Genomic DNA, 25678 nt, shown 5'->3' on the forward strand with positions numbered 1-25678 from the left:
TTTCAAGCTCTAGTTTGTAACCATTTTGCCTCTGTGAGCTTTTTATTGACGCACAGTAAAAATAAACAAAGCCGTTGCCATGGAAACGCATCTGTGTGTTTAGAGGTTTTGGCCTCTTTTATGCTTTTGTGTTGCCCCTGCGTTCCAAAACACACAAGGCTTGGTTGAGAGGAACTCTGTGCCTGTCTACATGAAATAGAACTCAGATTTTGCATTATGGGATAGGATTTGGCCCGCGCAAAATTTTGTCGATCGAATTCAATCTTAGGAAACTCGTTGTTACAGCTAATATCGTTTAAAATGGCTGGATACAAGAAAAAATGTATATAGAAAGAAAAGGAAAAGAAAGCCATTCTCGGGAGTACTGAAACAGGCCAAAAGGCAGAAGAAAACCACCGAAATTGTTGATCCAACTCCGAGCACTTCTCGTGATAATTGCTCTGACACTGACATTGAATTCGAAATGGAAGAGCCCATCAGTGCTTCCAGAAAGAAAATGAAGCTGCAATCGTCGCTCAACGATTCCTCTGAGCCCATTGAGAGTGAAAATGATATGTTTCAGGGACAAGGATACCGGCTAATAGACCTGGAGAGACTTTCCTTGACACTCTCTGAAGCACATGTCTGCGAGGAAGGTAAGACATTTTTATTTTTAACTATTTTTCTTACACTTGCGTAGTTTCATGTAAGCTACTACATATGTTATTTGGAAGTGTTTACGTTTAGTTCGAAGTACAGTAACTTATGTTGGCGTAGGAGGTAAAGCATGGGTTTTTCTACATAATTAGTTTGAACAATCTCCAGTTCAATATTGCAAGAATTAGGGCTGTGTTTATACACTTGTTTTAATTGCAGTCTACCTTAGATAAGAAAGCCCTAACATTCCTTTCTGTATTTATAATTTAGGTAGTTTAACTCTTCAAGAGAATGAATCTGGAAGAAGAGGCCTAAAGAGTGAGCTGTCTGCTCAGTGTAGCTCTTGCCTAGAGGAGTCACCTTTAGAGACATCCTTTTTCATAACCAATAGAGGAAAATCTGTGGATGTCAACAGGCGTATAGTTTACCACTCCATAGAAACCGGTGGTGGATATGAAGGACTAGCGTCGTTCTGTAGCATAATGAACATGCCGTGCCTTTCCAAGCCAGCATATTACCAGCATGTGGAGACAATTCTGGATGCTCTGGAGTTTGAAGCCCTGGAGGACATGAGAGCAGCTGGACAAAGGCTTCGCGAGCACATTTTGAAGGAGAGTAGAGAAAATACTGATACAGTTGTGGATGCAGCAGTAAGTTTCGATGGTACATGGGCGAAAAGGGGCTTTACCTCTCTCACTGGAGTTGTCTTTGTGCTGTCAGTAGACACTGGAGAAGTTCTTGACTACCATGTCCTATCCAAATCCTGCCAGAAGTGTTCACTTAAGAAGGGACACTGTAATTCAGATGATGAATTTGAAGAGTGGCAGATGGAGCACATTGCCTCAGGTGATTGTGACATAAACTTTCATGGCAGTTCCCCAACCATGGAGACAGAGGGAGCTAAAGTCTTATGGAACCGATCACTAGACAGACACAAAATCAGATATAAATGGATGGTCAGCGACGGTGACAGTAAAGCCTTCAGTGCAGTGGAAGATACATATGGTGACCACTGCAAAGTTGTCAAATTAGACTGTGTTGGTCACGTCCCGAAGCGCATGGGGAAGCATCTTCTCAACTTAAAGGCACAGACAAAAGGAAAGCTGGCTGATGGTAAGCCTATTGGAGGTCATGGTCGTCTATCAGAGGAAAAAATCAAGCAAATTCAAAGATATTATGGTCTAGCTATTAGACAGAACACTCTGACCACAGCCAATCCTTCTGACAGAGATGTTAATACGGCAGTATATTCTATGAAAAAGAATGTAATTGCCATATTAAACCACTCCGTTAAAGCTCAAGACTTAGCAAAGCAGCATAGATTTTGTCCTCCAGGCGAGAGCTCTTGGTGCAAATGGCAACAAGATCAAGCCTCTGGAACTGCTACTTATAAAAAGGATGAGTGCCTGCCAGAAATTTTTCTTGAGTTGCTGCGCCCAACATTTATGACACTAAGCGAGACAAAGCTTCTTGAAAGATGTGTTCGTGGTACAACACAGAACCGAAATGAATGCATCAATTCACTGGCTTGGGTTCGGTGTCCCAAACACAAGCACCATGGGGTGAACGTCATCCGCTGTGCAGCTGTGTCTGCTGTTCTGCATTTTCATGGTGGAGCTGCCAGCAGGGAGAAAGTTATGGAGAGGCTTTCAATACCAGCTGGAAAATTTACCAGCAGAGCTTTGCTTGCAAGAGACAGGAAGCGACTGCAGAAGTCAGACCTTCAGGCCAGCAGAAAACAGAAGAAACGTCGTCAATCAGAACAGCTGAGGCGAACTCGAAGAGAGGAGGCTCTGCGAGAGGCAGAGGGTGTCACCTATGAAGCTGGTGCCTTCTAGGCTCTCCCTGTTGAACTTACAATTGTATTTGGTCATATCATGAACTTTAAGCCCCTTGATTCTGTGTAACTGGCAAAAGAAACTCTTCTGGAACTTTATGTGTGAATTTCCGAAAACATGTATTTTATACCTTTGAGAAAGGATATCTCAGGATGTATTAGTTCAATTTGTCTGAAATTTTCAGGGCTCTATATTCTCACTGAGTTGAGTAGGATGAGCAGACAGTTTCTAAATAAGTCAAATTTTAGGCAAGTTATTGAGAAATCTCATCCTTAAAAAATTTTGCTGAACTTTGAACTGGCGCTGTGCCCATAATTTTAGTGGATTTGAAAATTCCTCTCCTTATCCAAGAGAGTGAACCCTGTACTTTGTGTTGACACTAGAGCCACTTCATTCCATAAAATATATGAGGAGTTATCTTTTCTCAACTAACACTAGGTTTTTCACAGCATGTGGCTAACATATTGATCTGGTATCAAATTACAAATTTGTGTAGGGCAAAATCATTGGTATTTTCAGAAAGTGTGATTCCTAAGCTTTCTTCTGATATATAGTTTTATATGGTTCTGAAATATAGTTGTGGTATTACACTTGTTTGAAAAAAGTGCCTATTTTCATGTTTACCCCCGCCAGTCCAGAATAAATGCTTATAGCAGTTGACATACATTTATTTTACCCTAAATAGCTGACCATTGTTGAAGCCCCATAGTGGGAGGGGGGAAAGGGGGGGGCTGTCGGTGTATCCCTTATCCTATTAATTTTTGTCCTAAATATCTTGTATCCTGTTAAATCCAGCTCAACGATTTCCTACTCAATTAATGTCCTGTTTTATTTGATCTAAACATGCTCTACCCCATTACCCCTAAATTTATTCCATCCTATTAACTTTTTACCCAAATATCCAGTATCCTGAAAACCCCTAATAGGGCCTCACTGATGAACTGATAAAGCTGATCAAGATACACAGATCATAATCGTTTGACCTGATACTGTCTATCGTTTTCTTTTTTTCTTTTCTTTTTTTTAATACATGACCCCCCTCCCCCCCCCCCCTGCAAAAATAAACTAGAAAATACCTGCAAGCAGAAGCTCATGTTCAAATCATTCTGGGAAAGCCAGTTACTACAATAGTTTAGCCATAAAAATGCATAAAATGGCTTTAATGTCTGTTACATTTTGACTTCCGACCCACCCTACCCCTACCCGTTGGAATGTGCATTTGTCAAATGTAACGCAATCTGTGGAATAATGGCGGGTGCACAACAGATCAAAACAGAACTGAGCTTAAACGAGTTCTTGATGAGAATCCTCGATTAAGAGGAGGATTTTAAAAGCTGCTAACAGAGTGCTGGGTCAGTTAGGATCTCAGCAAATTGTTAAACTTCTTGTAAACGGCGGTTTATGAGGCGAAAGACAAATAATATTGATAGATGTTATGAAGCGGGCTTCGGAGAGTTGAAATCTGCTTAACCGTGGCGATGTCTGAGAGTGATTTCGTACACTAATCACCGAAAATGTGGCTGAAACACACTGGAAATATAACATGAGGCGTCGTGGAACATCCAGTTGTCGACATGTCGCGAGGTAAGTGGAATATATCATTATTTTCTCTGTGCATCGTTATTTTCACGTTATTATGCTAATTAGGATGGCAGTCTTTGTTGACAAAAGCACAGCTTAAACTTCTTCTTCTAACATTTTACAGTTTTAACCGCCCCAAAGTTTTATTGCATGTTTTTACAGGTGAGACATTGCTCTTTAAGTGGAGGGTAGTTTTGGGATCTCAAGTGATGTACTTTTGGCGATATTTTCCTTTAAATTTCGCCTTTTTTATGGCGCTTCATGAGAAGTCCGAAAGGGAGGAAATTTAAAATTCTGTAGAAAAATCAGGTGATGATCAAATTACCAAAACAGCCTCTCAATGTAACAAGAAACATTTGCTTGTCTCGAATAAAGGGTTTTTATCCGGATTTAGATTGTTTTCTTTGTATGGCAAGTTGTTAAAAATGTGCCCTAAAATGGCAGCTGAAAGCCCTCTCAGAGGGGCAAAACCAAGATGGTGGCCCCAGTGTTAAAATACGAATCAAATTGAACTGAAAGTTATATTTTGGTGAATCACTTATCTAGACGATTCATCTGAGAAAGTTTGAGGAATTTGATTTTTTCTGGTCCAAGTGGCCATAGTTGAAAATTAGAGGGCGCCTCTTAATATTGATACGTCAAACTTTGTCATTTTTGACCCTCCACAAAGAAAATTGCCCTTTATGTCACACTCACGCAGCTCTTAGAAGCTTTTTATGATATTGGTGGCGTGCTGGATCGTGGGATTGAAACTGATATCATCTATCTCGACTTTGCCAAGGCTTTTGACTCTGTATGTCCCGCTAAGCTGGTTTCCAAGCTATCAACCTTAGGAATTAAAGACCCTTTAATATCTTGGTTTCACTCGTATCTACCTGGGAGGAGTCAGAGAGTGGTGGTAAATGGAACGTTCTCTAGATGGACCGATGTAGGATCAGGTGTCCCGCAAGGGTCACAGTTGGGACCGATACTGTTCTTATTATTTGTTAATGACATGCCTAATGTAGTTACCAGTGCGACGCTGACTATGTTTGCAGATGACTCAAAATGTTACAAGGTTTCTAATCATCATTCTGATTACTTGCAACTGCAGCAGGATTTAGATGCGTTTTCAAATTGGTTGTTGTGAAATGAGTTGTTTTTTCAGCCTACTAAGTGCAGTAACCTGCGCATTTCTAGGAAACGCCTTAGTCCACCTTGTAGCTATAGTTTAAATGGTATTAATGTGGAGGTTGTCATATCTGAAAAAGATTTAGGTATTGTGATTGCAAATGACACCTCTTGGAAGGATCACATAGTTATGATTGTAGCTAAAGCTAATAGGATGCTTGGTTTTCTCAAAAGAAACTGTGCAGGTATTGTTGGTAGTACAGCGCTTTTGCGTCTTTACTGCTCATTAGTGTGCGCTCATTTTTGTTTTTGCTCTCAGTTATGGGCCCCTCAGTCAATTATCAACAATTTATTACTTGTAGAGAACATACAAAGGAGAGCTACTCGTTTTATATTAAGGAATAGTAACCTATGTTATAAGGTTCGACTAATCAAGCTTAAGTTATTACCGCTTAATTACTGGTTAGAATATCTTGACTTAGTTTTCTTTTTTAAGTGCCTTCATGGGCATATAGATTTCACTCGTAAATTTAGTTATTATTTTTCTTTTCTAAAGGGCAACAGGCGCCGTGCTTCATCAGGGCTGCATTTAAAGACTAACGCTTGTCGTACGTCTTCCTTCCGAGACTTTTACTTCAACAGAATAACTTTGATATGGAACAGTTTACTTGAAAATATCAAGGATTCAGACTCTATAAACTCTTTTAAAAGTAAACTTAAGTCATTTTATTTTACTAGACTTTTAAATGTTTTTGATGGTGACAATTTTCGTTCTTTTAAATTAATTTGTCCTAATTGTTGTTGTGTTAATATTTTCTTCGTCTGTACTTGTTAAGTTGATTAGTATATTTTAGATTGTATTTGTGTTATTTAGATTATTTGATTTGTAGTTTAGTCGGGTCAGGGAAGGGTTTTTTCGGGATATTTTTTAGGGGGTTGAGTGTGGGTGTATTAACCAAGTAGGGGACTTGTGTCCTATTGTTAAGCACCTGTACTTGTATGAATCCATAAATAAATAAATAAATAAATAAATAGGTATTATAATAGATTCTAATTTATCATGGAAAAGTCAAGTAAGCTATATTGCTATAAAGATTAAGCGAAATATTGGGATTCTTTCTAAACTTCGTTATTATGTGAATTCAGATATACTGGTTAAACTATATTATGCCTTAATATATCCCTTCTTAACCTATGGTTTAATTTCTTGGGGTAACACTTATTTTTCAAATACCCAGCCTTTGTTTATTTTACAAAAGAGAGCAATGAGAGTGATGAATTTCTCGAAATTTCATGAGCATTCTAGTCCAATTTTCAAACACTTAGTATTTTTAAACTGCCTGACCTTGTCTTTCTTAATATTGCAGTCTTTATGTATAAATTTCACGATAGACGTCTACCATCTGTGTGATACTTTCTTCACTCAAGTCAATAAAAGACATAACTATAATACAAGATGTGCTTTGAATATGTTCTGTACTTTACCTAAAGCAAGAATAAATTATGGAATATTGAACATAAGATTTAAGGGCCCCAAAGTATGGAACTCAATTAGAGAAAATTTGAGAACCTTGTCTATTTCAAACTTCAAGAAATCAGTAAAAAACGATCTAGTCAAAGATTATTAGTTACTTAGGTTCTTATTAGCAGTTGTATTGTTTTCCAATTTACCTGTAAATTAGTATTTTGATCATTTCTGTCACCTTTCCAAGTCTTTCTTTTGTAGTTTAACATATAGCTGTTATTAGTTGCCATAGCTATTGTGCTCTTCTTATATTAATGTTTAGTATTCATCTATAATTTAAACTATTTTAGACTTCCTTCATAGCATAGAAATAGCGTTTTTCCTCTTCTTTTTTTTCTTCTTGTGTGTGCATTTGTGCTCAAGTTTTCTTGCTGACCTCTATTTTATTTCTATTTAATGCTGATGTTAACTGGCTGCCTGGCTCCGCTAGCCCCTATGGTTATTCCAGGCAGCTAGTACTCAAATTTTTACTTTTGATATTTTCATTGAAATTGTAATTATTTTTTTTCTTTAGCAAGAATGAGTACAAGTAAAGATTGATTTGATTTGATTTAAGCGTTATCTTTAAGCTGGAGGAGTTAATTAACAGTAATTGTACTGGGACTCGGGGAAAGGGGCAGCTGAATGCTGGGAAAATAATATTGGAAAAAAAGTATGCACTAAAACTGTATCCATGTACCCCAGCACAAGAGGACTTAGTGTGGAGGAAATGTGTTATTGCCATTGACGAATTTTTCCGAAGGAAAAAGCATGATGGCCGGGAACGACAAGATTAAATAAGCTCTCTTTTTAATGTTACAGAGAGGGAATGCACAAAGCTTGTCAAACAAAATGGCCAGTTTTATGTTCAACCTCATTGAAAGACCTAAATGCCTTCCAGTGACCAACATTTCTTTTATTTCAATGTTTGATGACAGTGTGTCCCTCCTGATATGTTGCTCTGCAGTCTTTGAAATCCATGTAGCTTCCAGGTGGAAGCTATGAGAAGCTTACATTTCATATTCCTTACTATTTGATTAATTTTATTCATTTGGTAAAATCCTTGTAATATACACTTAACCCAATCACGGGCCCAGTGAAAATGAAATTTATGACATTTACACTTTCCACTAGGTCACAAGAGACAAGTTAAACGAAATTAAAAGTCATTACTCAATGCTGTAACAGACTCTTAACTCTTCCATAAACCTGCCATTCCTTATTGCTTGCTTTTATAGCCATGTAATCAAAAATAAACATCAAAACCTATTACCAAATAAAGTCAAGAATCTGGGATATGTTATAGGGTTGGTATTTATGAAACACCCTCTCCAAGATTTGGCTAGGTGTGATTTTTTTTACACACGCATTACTCGGAAAAATGTTTAACCCAAATTTACAGAATGAATGGAGATGCCATCTTGGTGTCCCTTGTAGGGGCACCAATATGGTGGTCATAGAGTAACAAAAACCTCTGTCATTGAGATTTGCTTTTAAATTGCACAGTTGTTAATCTAGAGCTCCAACACATTGAAATTAATACTTTGTCTGGTGTAAAAACAGTTCAGTTAGCAAAGGCTTGAAAGAAAATTCGTCTGTTGACCTATGCCTTCGCGGGCTGCCATTTTGATGTCACACAAAACAAGAGGGTGGAAATTGAAACTTCTCATATTAGAAAACAAACAATACTGTCAAGTTACAACTTTGTAAAAAGTCAATTTGTTATAGGGTTTTATATTTGATGAGATTAAAACCTAAGAAGGACAGGTAATGTTTACTTTGGAATATGACAATGTCTCTGGCAATACAATCAAAACTCTCTCAAAAGACTTGTTCCTGCAGTGCAATTATTTAACCCAGTTCAACCAGACTATTAAGCTTCCTCCAGATCTTTGCTATCATGCAGGTATAATCTGCTGTAAGTATGTACTGAATACTACTGAATATTCGCAGTACATGTCAGAATCGCTAAGGGAATTTACTTTAGTTTTGTTGCATCACAGTCATATCAAGTCTTACTCTAGATTTAGAGATTTTTCAGTATCAAATTTTCTCCTTTAACGGTGTACTTTTCTGTAGTGAGGAATTCATTATTCGAAATAGGTTTCACTACGGACAGTGCCGACAGATCGCATTTAAATTTTTGCACGTTCTTAGCGGCAAATATAGAAATTGTTTCCATCTTGATTTCATAATAATGCTTTACAGCATAAAACTAAATGCTGATCAGGAACCTATAGTTACATTTGCTGCCAAGGGGCACAACCTTCTGATCACCGCCCAAGCTGGAGTTGGGAAAAGTGAAGTGGTTAAATGAATCATATCAGATGCAAAAGCACTGGAAGAAAGGTGCGATATGTTCGAGCGGAATCGCCTCCCAAGTTTACGACCATGGAGTTGCGTCGACGGTCCATTCACTTTATGGGTTAATGACAGCCAAATTGCCATGGTGGTAGGTTTCGACCAATATTTGTGCAACTCTCTGGTTTGCAACCGTGTGAAGGCTGTTGATGTGATCATATGGGATGAAGCTAGCGTGTCCAGTAGGAAAATGTTGGAGTTAGTTAACACATTGCACCATGACCTTGCCAATCATTTAGGTCACATGTATCCATTTGTGGGAAAGCAACTGATTATTTGGGTGAATTCCTCCAGTTGCAGCCTGTTCCAAACATGTTCGACAAAGGTTGTTACATGTTTGAGTCACCTCTGTTTAACCATGTCATTAGTCACAGATTTGCGCTTACCCAAGTCACGAGTCAATCTGAAGAGGACCAAGAATTTCTGAAAGCGCTATTACAAAACAGAGACTTACCTTTGCTCCTTGAGCAGAGAGCTGACACGTTCATTAAAGAAATGTGCACTGCACATTTTCTTCTGTAACATAACGGTCATGTTAATGAACAGGGAAGAGCTTGACAAACTTCCAGGAACAATGTTAACTTTTGATGCACCTTACGAGAACAAAAACTCAAGTAGCATAAGCTGGCTGGGCAAGCGCATTTTTCAACTCAAAACAGGATGCAAAGTAATGCTTGTGTGGAACAAGTCGGATGACTTTAAGAATGGAAGTACTGGTATCTTTAAAGGTAATGGGTGACATTAACTTCGAACTGAACAAGTTTGACATGGTGGTGGTCAACAAGGCTTCTTTGGTTTCCCCAGAGACCTTCGACCTTATGGCCAGTACTTTCAATTGGCTGACTGTCTGTCCAGTGGTGGTCATCGCTGGCAACAAATGTCAACAGCGACCCCTCCAGATGGTAGACAGCAGGGTCAGCGCCAGTCTCCATCTTAAATGACGACACTTTTACCAGCCCAACACTGTCAAGCACAAAATGTACCAACAGTTTTGGATTGTGGACGCAGATTATGCCCGTTTCATGGATGTACTGCGATACAATCAGCCCACCGAGTCCCAGCTGGATGAGTTCAAAAAAGATGTCTTATGCCAGCCTGACTTTCTCCAAGACCAAGAAATATGTCAGGCCTTCAACAACAGAAAGGACACTTCCATTATGACAGTCTCTTGAGCAGCTGCCCAGAGAGTCAACAGCATGATAGTACAAAAACTCTTCACTGCACAAGAGTTCCTCAGCCCTATGTCCTGCACGGCCATTTCAGACAGCGACCCCATCTTGCCATAACATGGATTGCAGATAATCATCACTGAAAACACGGACAAGGCCGGCCGAATTGTGAACGGACAGGACGCTGTTGTGCTCTCCCGCCAGACTAATACCATAGTCATCCAGTTTCCCGACAACCAACACGCCTCCATTTGCCCATTCACGTACCACTTGAAGGGACAGGGGGACATCACGAGCTATCCATTGACTCCCGCTTACGCCAGGACCACATCCAAGTCTCAAAGAAAAAACCTGAAACATCTTTTGCTCTGACTGAACTGGTGACTGTACCCCCAGCCTGGCGTACGTGGCTCTGTCTAGCGTCCGCAAAAAGTCTGACCTATCCATACTTCAACCCATGGTTGCTGCCCAAGTGCTGCCCGTCAGGACTTAAATGAACACTATCTCTTCTGCTGCAGTCTGTTCATAGCCAGTTGAAAAGTCTGTTGTCCGCGATTCTTCCATGTAACGAGTTTAATCTTTGCAGATGTCAAAGACCTCTGAATCCGTCAATAGTTCCTTCTCCTTGTTTGGGAACAACACCAACTACAACAAGAATTTTCCCAGGAACCTCAGAGGAAGGAACATCTCAGAGGAAGGCATCCTACAACGCCTGCATGACTGGACTTGTGAGTGGCTAAAACAGTCCAACATATCCATCTCAGAAATGGCTAGGACTCTCAAGGACAATTTTCCGTTGATAAAACAGTACAGTGTCACCCTGTTTAACAGCCACTTAATGTGTGATCTCCTGGAACCCTTCCGGGGACTTCGCGAGGCTCTGGTAAAACTCAACGAAAAAGACAAGTTCAACAACGAGCCCGCCAGCAAAGATGTCATATCTCTATACTCTGGTTCATTGACGAGAATCCCGGATTGGACCAGGCCATACGCGCCGCCTTTAACACAGCTAGAAAAATGATGATGGTCAGCATTCATCTCATGGTCACGTAGACCCTCTTGCGGAATCTGGCAGATTTTGCTGCAAAGACTGCCAGGACGCCTGCCAATGAAAACTTCAAACAAGAATCCACACCCAAAACAATTCGGGAGTATCTCCTAGACTCTGTCATCAAGGTGTCGCCCAGTACCTAGAAATGTCTCCATCTAGGACAATGAGACAACGACGAGACAGCGGCCACTGCTGTGCCAAGACGCCGATTCCAGAGAACAGGAAGTAGTCGTCAAAGAGGCTCCTTCGGCTGGGAAGACTTGCCCCCTGGACCATTTAGACCAGAGTCCTTTGACCTGGAGTCCAGCTAATTGGTCGGCTGGCTCGCCCTAAGAAACTCCCTGCCGCAACAAAACAGCCAGGAAACAACGGAAACAGCCAGTGCCTGTCCAGTCTGAGGACAAATCTTCTGATGGTCTTCACGCAGAGAAATCCAGTGTCGAGGCTGGAAAAAATGGCTCAATTTCCTCTATGCCAAGGTCTAGCCCCATCCAGTCCTAATCATCATTCTCCTCTTCCTCTGATTCCTCAGAGGATGACACAACAGTAAGCAAAAACAAGCCTAAGGCGCTGATAAGAAATACGCCACATCCTGGGCTAATGTCTCCTCGTTGTCCAAAGGAAAGCAGCCTACAAAGGTGCCCGCCACAACCACAACTGCAAAACCCAAGGGCAAGGAGGCTGCAGCCAAACCCTCTGAAAAGGATGCAAAAAACCAGAACTCGTTCTTGTAATCAAAAGGATCAAAGAAAGAACAACAGCTTAAAAAAACAACAGTAACACCTGAACTCCAAAGTAAATTGCTTTTAATTGGCGGTTTTAATTAACAAAATTTCTAAAGCGATCCCTTTCAAAATATTAATGTTAAAAATGGTCCATTATGTTTTTCTTTTTTCACCCAAATGTTCTAACATAGCCATCTGCGGTTGTTGGAAACCAATTACGTATTCAGGGTGACCAACTGCATCACGCAATTGTTTACATTTCCATGGCAGTTCAGGAAAAAATTTATGAGAAACACAGGCCAAGGCAGACAACTTTTAAAAAGTCATTTGCCCAGAGATGCTTTTTTGATTTTCAAACAGGTGGGTGTATACATTATTGTGCAAAAGTAATGCAAATGTATTTCGCCAAAATTCATGGCCTTTCTTGGCTTTGCAACGATAAAATATTGAATTTTCGATGGAAGCGAATTTCTGATAAAAAGTCACAATTGGCAACGCCTATTGTTTCCAACTACGCAAATTTTCGAATGACAATTCGCTTGGTACGAAAAATGGCTTTGAATTTCTAAGCAAAAAATCGCTCTGTTCAATAACTGACTTTGAACATTTGAGCGAAATTTCATTCTTTATTAGCTCTGCTCGAACATTCCAAAGCATTTTGTAGACAACAATTTGCCAAGTTCAAATTCTGAATTCTGAGAACCCTTCTGCAAAGAAGGATAAAGCTGTAGTGCAACACTGCCAAGATTTGCCACTTAGGGTCGACAATGTTGCATGTTTGGGGTTAACTTTATTAAACTTCCCTAGAGAGAATTGATTACAATGAAAATATCTTCTTTAGAGAGATGAAACGTGAGACTATTTATTTGTTTCCTTTTTTCTTTTTTATCGTAGTTAAGAATATATATGTTGCTTTTACAATACTTACATATAATACAATACAATGATCAGTAGCACGCTTGTCATGCGCTAATGGAAAAATCACAGATTTGCTCGAATCGTATAAAAATTTCTCGGCAAACAATGATCAGATCTGCTTGAGACTTTCCAAAATTGTTACACATGTGTTAAAGATGGTTTTCGACTAAACAGAAGTAAAATAAAAGATTTTTGAAAAACTATAATTGGAGCCGAATTGTTAAGTTAGTGACAAAACATGGCATCACGCATAACTCGCGTGGGCTTCACTATTCACTGTTTTCTTGTTTTTGCCAACTTAAGTTTCCTTTACAACCGTAAGACTTCAGATGATGTAAAAGGTTCCTTTTTACGCAAAATGGCAAACAAAATCCTAAAAAATGGTGCTAAATCTTCCTTAAAATCAACAAAAGTGTTCACCATATGATGCATCACGCTTTAAGCTTGGAGAGACAGGTAGTTTTCAATTCATTGTGCGAGCTATAATTCCTGAGTTACAGAACAATTTAACCTCAAAATGTAATGCTCATAAGTTGCTTTTCACTTTCCTTCCGATTTTGTGTTTTTATCGAAACATTGCCAAGATTTGAATTTTTTTCTGCGTTCTAAACAGTTGGCAAGTGGTGTGATCTGGCACGCGATAATTCTGATCATTGAATTTCCCAGTCATATTGTTTACGACAAGTGCACTGGAGCGTGTTAATGTTGACATAATCAAAATGCTCAAATGACAAGCTAAATTTTGGTACCAAAATCAATTGAATCTGTTAGAAGCCAACGAAAATATTGGCTATAAAGTTTGTTCAAAACATAACATCGAAAAATTTTGATCCTGGGGAAGGTAAACGATTGAATTTCAAGCAAAGACAAGCACAACGCTCTGGCCATTTTGGCGGCTTCCATTCCTTCCAAATCATCCCAAAGTCTACAGAATCGATACGCATTGTTTTAGATTTCCTTATTAGGAAGTAAAATATTTCAACAGGTGAGGAAATGAGCGGGAAACTTCCTGAGCACATGCCGCTTGTTTCAAGCACATAGTCAAGTACTGTGTTGTTCGCAAGCACAAGGCCGTAAAATTGAATGCAAAGATTATGGATTCTGGAGTATCTAGGATTCAGATGTGGCAAGAACAAAAGAAGAAGGAAAGACAAGAGAAAAGAAGAGCACATTATGAGAAAAACCGAGAGGAAATTATTGAAAAGGTCGTGGAAGCCAGAAAGAAAAGTCAAGAAGCCAGAAAGAAAAGTCGAGAAGCCAAGAGCGGACACTACGGTATGTTCCAATCAAAGACGCCAAACAGAAACGTCGGTGCGAACGAAACCAGCAGAGGGTAGCTTCAGAAAATAAAGGAAAACTTGAGAGAGAGAAAGATGGCTAGAGAACAAAGTAAGCAATACCATCAAAAAAAGAAAGACCAAAATGCACAGGTTCAAGCAGCGGAAGCCACAGGGATCGAAGTTATTGGTACACCGTTCCCGAACAGGATGGCCAAGAAACGTGCCATTGGATGAGCTAAGAAGGGTCTCCCAGATACCCCGGAGAAGAAAGCAGAAATAATGGCAGCTATATCAAAAGTCCATGGACAAGGAAAGTGCTTAAGGAACATGGATTAATAAAAACGCCAGAAGAGGAAAAAGAAGTGATTGCACTAAAAGCGCTTGCTGGTGATCTCACTCAAGGCCTTAAAGCCGTCAAAAATGACATGTCAAACAAAGGAAGAGCTGCACTTGGAGCAGCAAAATCACTTTCTTTTGGTCAAAATGTTAAAGAGTAGCAGCCACAAGACACTTTCAAAGCTCATAACCTTAGATAGAAGAAGCATCAAGTCAGGAATTGAGAAACGCGAAATGATCTTAAAAGGTGAAGAGCCAAGCTGGCTTGAAACCAAACGAAAAACCAGGCAGGATGCAGTCACTGAAGAAACCAAAGAGGTTGTTTATGATTATTGGAAAATGGTGGCAAGTAGACTGACAGGAAACAAGAAAGACTTGATTAGAAAACGAGTTGGAGTGAAAACGTGGGTTGAACATCCAAAACACGTGCTTGAAAAAACCCAAACGGAAGCCTACATTGAGTTTGTGTCAATGCACCCAGAGATAAAGATATCTCAGCCAAAAATTTGAAAACCTGAAGCCTTATTTTGTTAGGGGAGCAAGGGAACAAGATAGACAGACCTGCATGTGTCGCCATCACGTTGAACTTCAAATTGTCTTCAAAGACTGCATGAAGTTTAGGAAGAGAGTGATTGATGAAAGCAGAGAAGCTAATCAAGCAGTTACAAAAGTGTATACCTCTGTTGGAAATATTATTGAACAAACACTTTGCCCCAAACCTGAAGACCAAGACTATCATTGATTGAAATGCTTGAAAAGGGAGTGCAAAGACTGTGGTGTTCACAACTTGGTTTTGCTGCCAGAGGAGAAAGGTGTTGGCAATCATGAAGTGAAATGGAAGCGGTACGACCATGTGTCAACTGGAAAACTTACCACTGATGGAAAAGACATGAAAAAAATAGCCCTCATTGAGAAGTGCACAGGACCAAAGGAACTGTTCGATTATTTCATTCAGCTGTAAGGACAGTTTCCTTACCATTCCTTCCTTGCTAAATGGCAAAGGGAACAGCTAGATTCTCTTCTTGAAAACCTTCCTCTTCATCAAGCCGTGTACATCCATGACTATTCTGAGGGTTATGCCTGTCGGTTTCAAGATGAAATCCAGTCCCAATACTTTGATGTAAACAAAGCAAGTCTTCATGTAACAATTCTTTACAGGCATTCAAATGCTGAGGTGGATGGTGTCCAGAGCACAGAGGAGGAACCAGCAATTTGTAAGGAGCATTTGTTTGTGATCTCTGATGACGTCACCCAGGATCATGACTCTGTCCTTCACATCCAGAAGTTAATTTCAAAGCATTTAGAAGAATCCAACTGCACCATCAAGAAAATGCATGAATTCACAGATAGATGTGCAGGACAGTACAAGAGCCATCACTGTTATGGTGACCTATCTTGTTCCCTGGCAACTCTTGGATACACAGTCCAGCGAAACTACTTTGCCACCTCCCATGCAAAGGGAGAACAAGATGCAACTGGCTCCCATGTCAAACAGAAGGGGACCTCAGCAGTTCTCTCCAGGAAAGTCACACTATCAAACGCAAAAGATCTTTGCAACTCTCTGAAAGAGAACTTCTCTGAACCAGCTGTTTCCTCATTTCCCGCTAGGCAGAAGTCAGTGCAGTTAAAGCGGCGTGTCTTCTTCTATTTGCCTTCTAGTGGAGAACTGAGTGTTGCACATAACAGGGACGGTGGAAGATTCTGCACTGTCAAAGGCATCCCACAACTACACTCTGTAAGGACTTGCAGTGAACAGCTAAAAGTCTTCACGAGAGAAAGGTCTTGTTACTGCCATGGTTGCATTGTCAAGAATTTTGACAGCTGTGAAAATATGGAATGGGTGGGCAACTGGAAGGAGATTTTTCTGTCAAGAAAGCCCTCAGGTGTCATGAGCAGAACAATGGAAGATGCAAGCACCATTGAACATTCAGTTCAAGTTGCTGACCTGGCAACAAAAGACTATTGTGGCTGTGGCAGCTGAAGAGGACAGCCACTATGATTACTACCTCCTTAAAGTTACTAGCAGTGGAGTCATTTCCCTTCAAGAAGACTTTGAGGATCCTTATAGTGGAAGCATTTATTCCAAAGGACAGGCTAATCTTCTCGGAAATTTCTTTCTAAGGGAGAACATTATTGATCGCACATACAAACTAGATGATAAGGTGGCAGGAGTATTCCCAGGAACTGTGCGGTACATTTGTGGACCACTTGTGTCAAAGTGAAGGAGGGGAAGGCCAATTTATCCATTGGATGAACATGAACAAATTCTGGCATCCCTTTAACTGTTTTTGTCTTTAGTAGCTTGCAATTAACATTTTTTGCCAAAATTTTCCTTAAATACAGTATTTATGTATTTTTTACAAAAAAGGGCATGGCTGCATTGCATCATGGGTAATAGAAAATTAGCTTAAAATGCATCTGAATTGACTGAAATGACATAATTTCAAGATAGGAACCAATTTCCTTCACTTTCTGCCTTATTTCTAACAAAAAATTATTCTTAAATAAATTTTTCAATTTTACCCCAATGTTACGCCTTTGTACATCAGAACTGTGCTACTGATGAATGGAGTACAAGAAAAGAAAAATACATAGTTACATTAATTACTATAACTCGCAAAATGTTGTGTTAAATCCAGCAACATACAAAGAAAAGTAAAATACAGCTCGAAGTTAGACACTTCTTGTCCATTAAAGGTTTCCATTTATTGTAGTAACATTCAAGTGAATTAGTCCTTGTTGATGTTTGTTTTTCAATTTCAGCTTTCTTTATCACTATTGTTAGATAACTACTAAATGACAATGGTTCTTCGTTAATACTTCAACAGTATATATAGTACTTTGCAAGTAGTAAGAGGTGATTGGTTACCTTCCTGAAGTGGTCATTGTCAATGATACCATATAAGTTCTTAACAGTTGACAATTCTAGTTTTATTGCTGTAGAGTCTCACACCAATCCAGAAAGATTTTCCAGAACTCTAATACCACCAGATTTATGAAACTAGCATATGCTCTAGATCTTGATTTTTTTTGAGCATAAATAGCAAAGCTTGCTGCTTGCAAGTCTAGTTTTAAATAATTTGGTTTTTGCTTTCTATATCATTTAAGTTTTGTACTGGAACATAGCTCACTTTGTTCCTATAGTGATGGAGAATGCTAAGTTCAATTATTTGCTTATTTTGTCCAGTGTTAACCCATTGGCAATAAGGCATTGTTCTGTGGTGGGTTCTTCAAATATGTGCTTCATGCAGCTTTTATGTATGGCTTTTGTAACGAATACTGTTTATTGTTGTGATTGCGTGACCGTCAATATCTCTTTGTTTTGTGCGACATATCGATTAGTTGTCGGCATGACCTTTCATTTAGACACGTGTAAGTTACAAGCACATGTAGAAGAACATTGATTGAAGGATCGTCGAAGATACCATTGTAATAGGACGGGGAAAGAAGTATGTTATGTAGTTTGTCCTTTAATTTAGACCCCGAAATGTATACCACTTAATCGAAGGCAGATTTGTTACGCTTAAGGATATTTGTGTTTAGATTTATGTATATGCACGCCCCGTGTGCTCGAGTTAAGAACATTTAGATTAGCATAGATTTATAGTAATAGCTTTATTCTGCTCGTTGTATTTCAGTTTTTACGAGCTTTCAAGTCCAATAAACCAATTGAGAAAGATAGATGCTTGGAGGTTCCGTTATTTATAAAACATTTCTCCGATGCGGCGCTGGTAATAAATTCAAAGATCGATTGATGTCAGCATCCGCCCCGTTACAGCTTTGGTTGTTAAAACTTTCAAGTTCTGCTATGGTAGCAGAGTTTAAATTCTTCGTAAGTGAGAAAAGCTAGATTCAGGTCAAGGTCTTTTAAGGTGTAAACTCCTATATCAAACCAAGTACAGAAAAAACTGTCTCGTTTACAATTTTAATTTCTTTTTTGCTCCAGATAATCGTTTTCTAAGTGCATGGCATTTTATTATTCTGCACATCCTTAAACTCAAACCAGTATTGTAACACTTGCTCACAAAAGAGTGGTAGCTTTTTGATGTTAAGATCGTCACTGTTAAAAGTTACAGGTTGAGAGAAAGGTTAAACCTCCCAAATGTGGGGTAGCTTCATTGGGAATAACTGCCCATGCTGAATTCTTGCTCAGATGAAATGACTTTGTCTAAATGGACTTACGGGCTTTATTCATTAAAGTAAAATCAATCATATTCAGACCCCTGTTTTGGCATTTGCCAATAATATTATTGTAAAATGAAGGGTAAGTAATTGTGTTGATCAATGAGCAACTGCAATGTTCGTCGATGTTCTCTTCACCCAAAACTCTTTCAACACAGTAGTTAAAAGTATTGCGCTTTAAGTATGTTGTGCTGTTTTGCACACTAAAGCATGTTGTGGCATGCTATCTTTTGTTTTTGAAGTTTAACACACTTCTTTGTTTGACTGCATTGTTAGTGTGTGCACGCTCTATTGTTCTTAGTGTGTCCAACCAAACAGAAGAGTTTACTACTGAAGTGTGCTCCTGAACACCTTCAAGCGTCCTCAAGTCAAATTCTTTTATTTCCAAGTGGAGGCATGTTGTGAGGTATCACTTTAGCCCTGCTTTCCCATGGAGGGTCACATACATCCAATCTGAACAGCCAGGAAGAAGGTCCTTCTGGGCCTCAGGGCCCAACTTCACATGGTTCTAGCCATAACTTCCAGTCTGGAGGCCATGAAAAAGAATTACATACACAACATTCAACTATTGCTGGTGGTGGAGGCTTAGTGCCATTGAGCCAAGAAAGCAATGAGTCACAAAAATACATTACAAAATACGCATTTGAAATACAAAATAGAATATAACACTTTCCACATTTTTTCACCTATTTGAATTAGCTCATTTTTATGTTATTTTAGCGCAATTGATTTAAATTGTCAGACTTGAAACAAAAGGATAACTCTCCAAAATATTTACACCTGGCAAACTGTGAAACTCTCAAAACACTGCAGGTTAATCCTGAAATCTGGGATAAACTGAAGCACTCAGTAAAAAACAACAGGACCTCAGGTTAACCTTAACCCAAAAGACGCTTAACACCGCTGATGCTCTGATGTGCAAATCCCTCAATATGTTGCTAAAAACAAAGAATTCAATGCAGTCACTGTCAATCCCTGACATCAAAAAGTTATAAAAATGAACACAGATGTGGTCACTCTGCTAGGGCATGCACAAATCGACCTGTCCCACCATCGCAGGGAGTCACTCAAACCACATCTGAACAGAGATTATGCAGGTCTGCATGCCTCACATGCGCCAGTAACAGCTCTGCTGTTTGGCAAGGACCTGCAAACCCAGCTTAACAATATACAGGCATCCAAAAGGGTAAGCACCACCGCATTTGGAAATTGCCACAAAAACAAAAAGGGACACCCTTGCTGAAACTAACAAAACTTTTATTGGTGAAGCAAGCCTTTTTTAGCAAAAGGCTGTCAGTGGAACTCGAAGCCACCCTAAAAATCCTTCTTTTGATAGCAGGACCAGAGGAAGAAGTAGCAATTATTTCTTCTGACACACTTGATAATTTAGAGGCAAATAAATCTTATGTTGTTTGAGCCCAAATATCAAACACTTTTTTGCTAATAACGTCCAAAGCTTCAAGGGTGGCCATCTGGTACATTTCTTTGATAAATAGAAGGAAAAAACCGCTGACTCAAAAGTCCTGAATTGTGCTGAGGGTCAGTATATTGAATTTTCAACACAGCCTATGCAGAACTTGGGCCCCAAAAGGAAAACATTCAACACCAGTGACTCACTGATTATAGACGCTGAAATTCAAAGGTTTCATTGAACCCACCCAACATGAAAGTGGGGAGTGTATTTCACCAAGTTAAGTGACACAAAAAAGATGGCCTATATCAAATGATGTTAAATTTGAAAAGCTTAAATCAGCACATTGACCATCAACATTTCAAAATGGACTTAGTCTGGACAGCAATTAGGCTTACGACCCCAAATTGCTACATGGTGTCCATTTTTTTGAAGAACACTTACTGTTCGGTTTCTATTGCCAAGCCACATCAAAATTACCTCAAATTGAAATGGAACATGTAATTTAAATTAACATGTCTTCCCAATGGGTCGAACATGATTATCTCCCCTTTGGCTTTCTCCAACTCTGAGGGTGCCAGCAGTTCCACACTAGAGGCCTTGGCACTAATCGTGACGTTTTGCTTCAATTCTCTTCTCCTCATCACAAATCTCATCTGGTAGTGAAGGCACAAGGCCATAAACTTCAGCAGTTTGAACCAGGATGAGAATCGTTGGATGATAGAAATGAAACTTTTTAATACAGTATTGTGCAAAAGTAATGAGCGAAATGCATGAATTTTGTTCGTTGTCTCCTCAAACTTTCAAAGAAAGTTTGCCCGAAAATTTGTGCATCTTTTCGCAATGTCTTGAGTGTTGTTTCTTTAAAACAAAGGACAAAAATTTGCGGCATTTTCCAGACCAGAACAAAAATTCCTCACCCGAGGGATAATTCCGCTTGCAGTATGCGAAATATCGCAGTGCAATGGTGCTGACCAGTATCGAGCAATCAACATATCGTTCTCATGAACAATCGCAGTCATGTTGACGCTTGACTCCTCTATAAAATTCACTGTTGTTAATGTGTTAATCCGTCTTTCATGGCGAAGAACGTAGAGAATTTGGATCCTTTAATCATTTTCAATGACACAAACTTGCTGACTTAAGCTTTGCCACGTCCAGGTACAAAAGTTGGACCGCAATCAGTCCAGAAGTTGATGGTATCAACTAGCATCTCCAACTCCTTGTTCAACATTTTGTTTGTAACTTGTTTTAAAGGAGCGAGACAGGACTTGCCTAACAGGAAGGAACAGTGAATTTGGCCACCAGAGTCAACCAAGCAAAGATAAGAAACAGCTTGATAAGCAGGCTGGGAGGCATTGCAGAAGTGGTCGATCTCACTTGAAACAATTCTTCCAACTTAATGCATTGTTCAACTGAGACAAGGGTAAGTTTTGGCAATTTGTTAAGCCACACCCTCCACCAAGATAAGTAGTTGCTGGAATTCTTGTCATCCCAACCAAGGCCATTTCTGCAAAAATCTTTGAGGAGTAACTTTGCGGTTAGGACAAGAAGGCACTGCCACACCGAGCGGATAAACTAACCACAGACAGAATTCCACGCCCAGCACAAGGTTTCTCCTTTATGTTCACTTTGAAACCGAACATATTCATCTCGACAAACCATATGCCTAGAGCTCTCTCTGTAGGAAGCACATCATTATCAAGATCAATTTCTTTGAAGTCCTTTGCTGTAGCTTCCACTGGAATCAATTCCAGGACTTCCCAAAAATTGAAGCCCCCTTTCAGCATGCAAAGATGTAATTCTTTCACATGTTTTACTGTGACACCAGTTGAGGGTATGGCCTTCAGGCCACTGCATCGCATAATTAGCACAGCTGGGTGATGGTACTGCACGAAAAGATATACGGTCATTTAGTACTCTTCCAATTTCTTGGAGAAGTCATAGTGGGGCCACCAAAGGAACCACAAGAGGTCTTGATCTGCTTCTGGAGCACATACCTGATGGAATATTGATTGGACATCACCCATTACCGCGACCGGCTCTTGGCGAAAACGAATCAGTACACCCACTAGATTGTTGGTCAAATCAGGTCCTTGGAACAGTACATCATTCAGTGATGTTCCTTGAAACTGGGCAGAGCAGTCAAAAACATATTTTATCCGGCTTGTTATGATGGTAAATGCCATGGTGCAGAATAAACCACACCTTACCATCCTCCTTACAGTCCTCACGAAACTTTGCATCTTTGAAGAATTTACGTTTAAGATAGAGAGTCCTACATGTAGCCTTACTCCTATTCGCTGGCATCTGTAAGTTGAGGTTTCTCAAAGGCAGTGAAACCTCACCATCTTCAAACTTAATGACTGAATCCTCCATGATGCTCATAAACTTTAAGTCATCCCTTGACATGCTTAAACCATAGAAAGGGGCACATCTGCAAAGTCAGCACATGCTACACACATATTATGAGTTTCCTTACACTTAATGAAACTGGTGGACGTGACAAACTTGTTTCCTTCCAGTTGCGCCATTGATGACCTAGCCAAGGTCAACTCTAGTCGCATATGGACCCCCATCAAAGGCAGGGATAACTTCTCTGGGCTGCAGGGCTTCAGGAACAGTTGCTCCAATTAACAAATCTACTTCAGAACTCAATTCTGGCTAGTACACATAACCTTGAAGGTGTGGCCATCATTCCGCATCCTCTTATTGAGGGATTTTGTCCTTCGCTATGGGCATATTTGGTCTGGAAAGTACTTCTGGCAAGGTAATGACAACATCCTTGTCTAGATCTGCCACCACCAGGTCCATTAACAGTAAGACTATCTACACTTTTGCTGCTGTGCATGGTGGTCAGCTTGAGTCTTGTTTTCTTTCCATTTATCCCGATGTTCCAAAAAGTTAGCCAAACAAATGGTAGAGTTACATCCATTATCCAACAGTGAATAGGTCTTGATACAGAGAGGACTTCCTCTAACTTTAATCTTTACAGCAACAACAGGCAATGCAGTGACAGAGCCCTCCATCGTAGTCAGGCCACAATAGTGATCAGAGTTACTCTGCTCAGTGTTGGACTGGTTATCATTGCCCTGTTGCCCTGTCTTGTCCACTCTCGGCTTCAATGATGACTTCCGGTGTACGAACATTGTATGACAATCTACTTTGAAACTAGTAAAAACTATTATACCTCTAAGTCAACTTCCACATTTTCTTCAGAAATGTTTCCTTTGCCTGTCTGCCCTTAATTTATGAAAAACGAAAGCTAATGAAGTGAACAACAAGGGCGGCAAATGGTTTTCCAGAGGGTTATACAGCAACTTGCTGTTGGGGAAAATATCCATACTTCTCTACCTTTACCCCCTTATTAACATTGTACCCCACCTTACTCCCATTCATTTGGTAAACTTCTAAGTAGCTTTATAGAAGTATTTTGTCAGTAACACTTCATGATGTTCATGCTCTTGGGATTTCTAATGACCTTTCACAGAGGATATGGATATTTCCTTAGTGTAACCACAAATTTTGTTGGCATAGATTAAGACACAAATATAATAACAATAGCAATAAATGATATTCAAACAGGCTAACCTTGTTGGAGTAGATTAAGAAACAAAACTAATTCTTACCAAATGTCTTCATGGAATCATCTCCACCAGGAATCCCAGTAAAAGTCTGTGGCCTTAAAATTCTTGCAGTTTCCTACTCAGAAGGAGTGAGGCTCTCTGTACAGGGCTCAGAGAGTTTTGCTGCATTTCCATCATCCTTTAAAAAGCAATTTCATTCATGATTAAATGGCTCTGTGACATGGGAAATGATTCAAGTGTAGCCCACATTTAAAAGCTAGCCTACCTCATCTTCTAAATGCCCGTTTCCTGTCACCCTTAACCTTTTCAGTTCTTCATTTCTGGCCTGCCCCTCCTTCTTCTCCACATTCCCTGTCACGTCTTCCCAACTCCTTTTTATCTCACAATATTTGAAAGTTTAAAGAAACAATTTGATTGAAAACAGAAATTAAGTGATTCACTTTTATAAACGGAAACCTTTCCTCACTGATAACAACTTTGAGCTACACAATCTTGATGATGCATATCCTATTTTCTACCTGTTCAACATTTTTTCTCCCCACTGTTCACTGCATTTACGGCATCAGCAACCTAGCCCCAAGCCTCTTTTTCCTTTTCCAATGACACTACCTCTGAAATAGGGCATTATGGAGCATTACGAATGACTACGACCGCTAACCACTGATCGCACGATGGACATTGCAGACTCATTTTCCCACACTCTTTGACATAACGTTTGGATAATCACTGATGTTGGTGAGTGGCAGCAATGTTTTCTCAGTTTTCCATCTTTCTTTCTCATATAAACAGGCATAGCTTTCATTAAATGTGCCAAAGTATTTTTCTCAAACAATCTTGCAGGATTTTGAGTAGGTTGTGAAAGGTTTTGATTGGAAATACAATTGTTACATGCCTTGAAAGCATACATTGAGCAAATAAATGCACACTCTCAAATTGATCTTTATTTCATTTTCTCACACTACCCGGAATTAGATGTAATGTTTGTTTCATTATAGATACTTGTTTCGAATACAAATGGAAATTGAACTATTCACCTAAGTCGGGATTCCTCAACAGGATTATGAAATGCTCTGCTGGCAAAAAGCCATCTTAACCAAGTCGATAAGATCCCTTCGTACAGTAATTCTGGATCCTTTATTACTAAAACACTGACAGATCAGGAATGTTTGCTTCAAATAAGCTTATAAAACGATAATTTCAGCATCATCCGTTGACCATCCTTTAAGCTCAATAAGACAAGATTTCTACAATCTCTAAAGGATGTCATTAGTCTTGTGAAAAACTTTTATGTAGCTTGAGTAATTGACATCGCTGTCCTACACGAAAAAGCAATTTGTCTTTGGCGACACGATGGTACTAGCAAAAGTTTCCTGCGCCCACTGCCTTTCCCGTCTTGGCTTTCCCATCCTTGCATCGAAAACAAATCAAATATTTTGCAATAAAACTAAAACTCCGCAACTCTTTTTTGTACCATTGTGGTTATTTACTATCCAGTAACCACTTGTCCTCTGCGAGGGCTTTTTTCAGGTTATTATAAAAGGGGTTGCTTCTTACAAGTGTATTTGGAAAGGCTGTAAAGGAGTTTAGCAACAGTGAGGGGGCCTTAAAGCAAGCCATTGCAATGAAATATATCAAGCCATTTTTTTCCAGAAGAAAATTTCACCTAATTTGCCAGACACAAAGCTGTGTTCAATGCAGAACAGGATGTGTGGTTGTCTAGGAATATAAGTCTACAGGTGCATATATTTCTGTTCAACACAATGTATCAGATGAAAAAAGCAGAAAAGTGTCTGAAGAACCAAGATATAGGTCATGTTTCTGAAATTCCAATTGCTCAGGGGTATCACTAACCTGGTTTTTATGATTCTTGACTTGCACTTATGCTTACCTTATTTAAAGAACTGCTTTATCTGGTTTAATGGTAATACATATCATTTTACTGTTCAGTTTTCTGATGAGGGTGACCCAGAAACAAGTGACCTCAGCATG

At 39.5% G+C, this 25678-nt stretch overlaps 1 protein-coding gene and 1 pseudogene across 1 annotated transcript; both read left to right on the top strand.

Annotated features, from left to right (window-relative positions):
* Positions 1–446: 446 nt before the first annotated feature.
* LOC145483448 (uncharacterized) lies at positions 447–4572 on the top strand. The gene is made up of 2 exons (XM_081461953.1): positions 447–635; positions 907–4572. Exons 1-2 carry the CDS (start codon positions 464–466, stop codon positions 2472–2474), a joined length of 1740 nt encoding a protein of 579 aa, XP_081318079.1. The 5' UTR covers positions 447–463; the 3' UTR covers positions 2475–4572.
* An 8559-nt stretch (positions 4573–13131) lies between these two features.
* LOC145485527 (uncharacterized) lies at positions 13132–18481 on the top strand (annotated as a pseudogene).
* Positions 18482–25678: the final 7197 nt, after the last annotated feature.

The sequence above is a fragment of the Orbicella franksi genome, chromosome 4 (genome assembly GCF_964199315.1).
Source record: "Orbicella franksi chromosome 4, jaOrbFran1.1, whole genome shotgun sequence".
In the NCBI taxonomy this organism is placed as follows: Eukaryota; Metazoa; Cnidaria; class Anthozoa; order Scleractinia; family Merulinidae; genus Orbicella; species Orbicella franksi.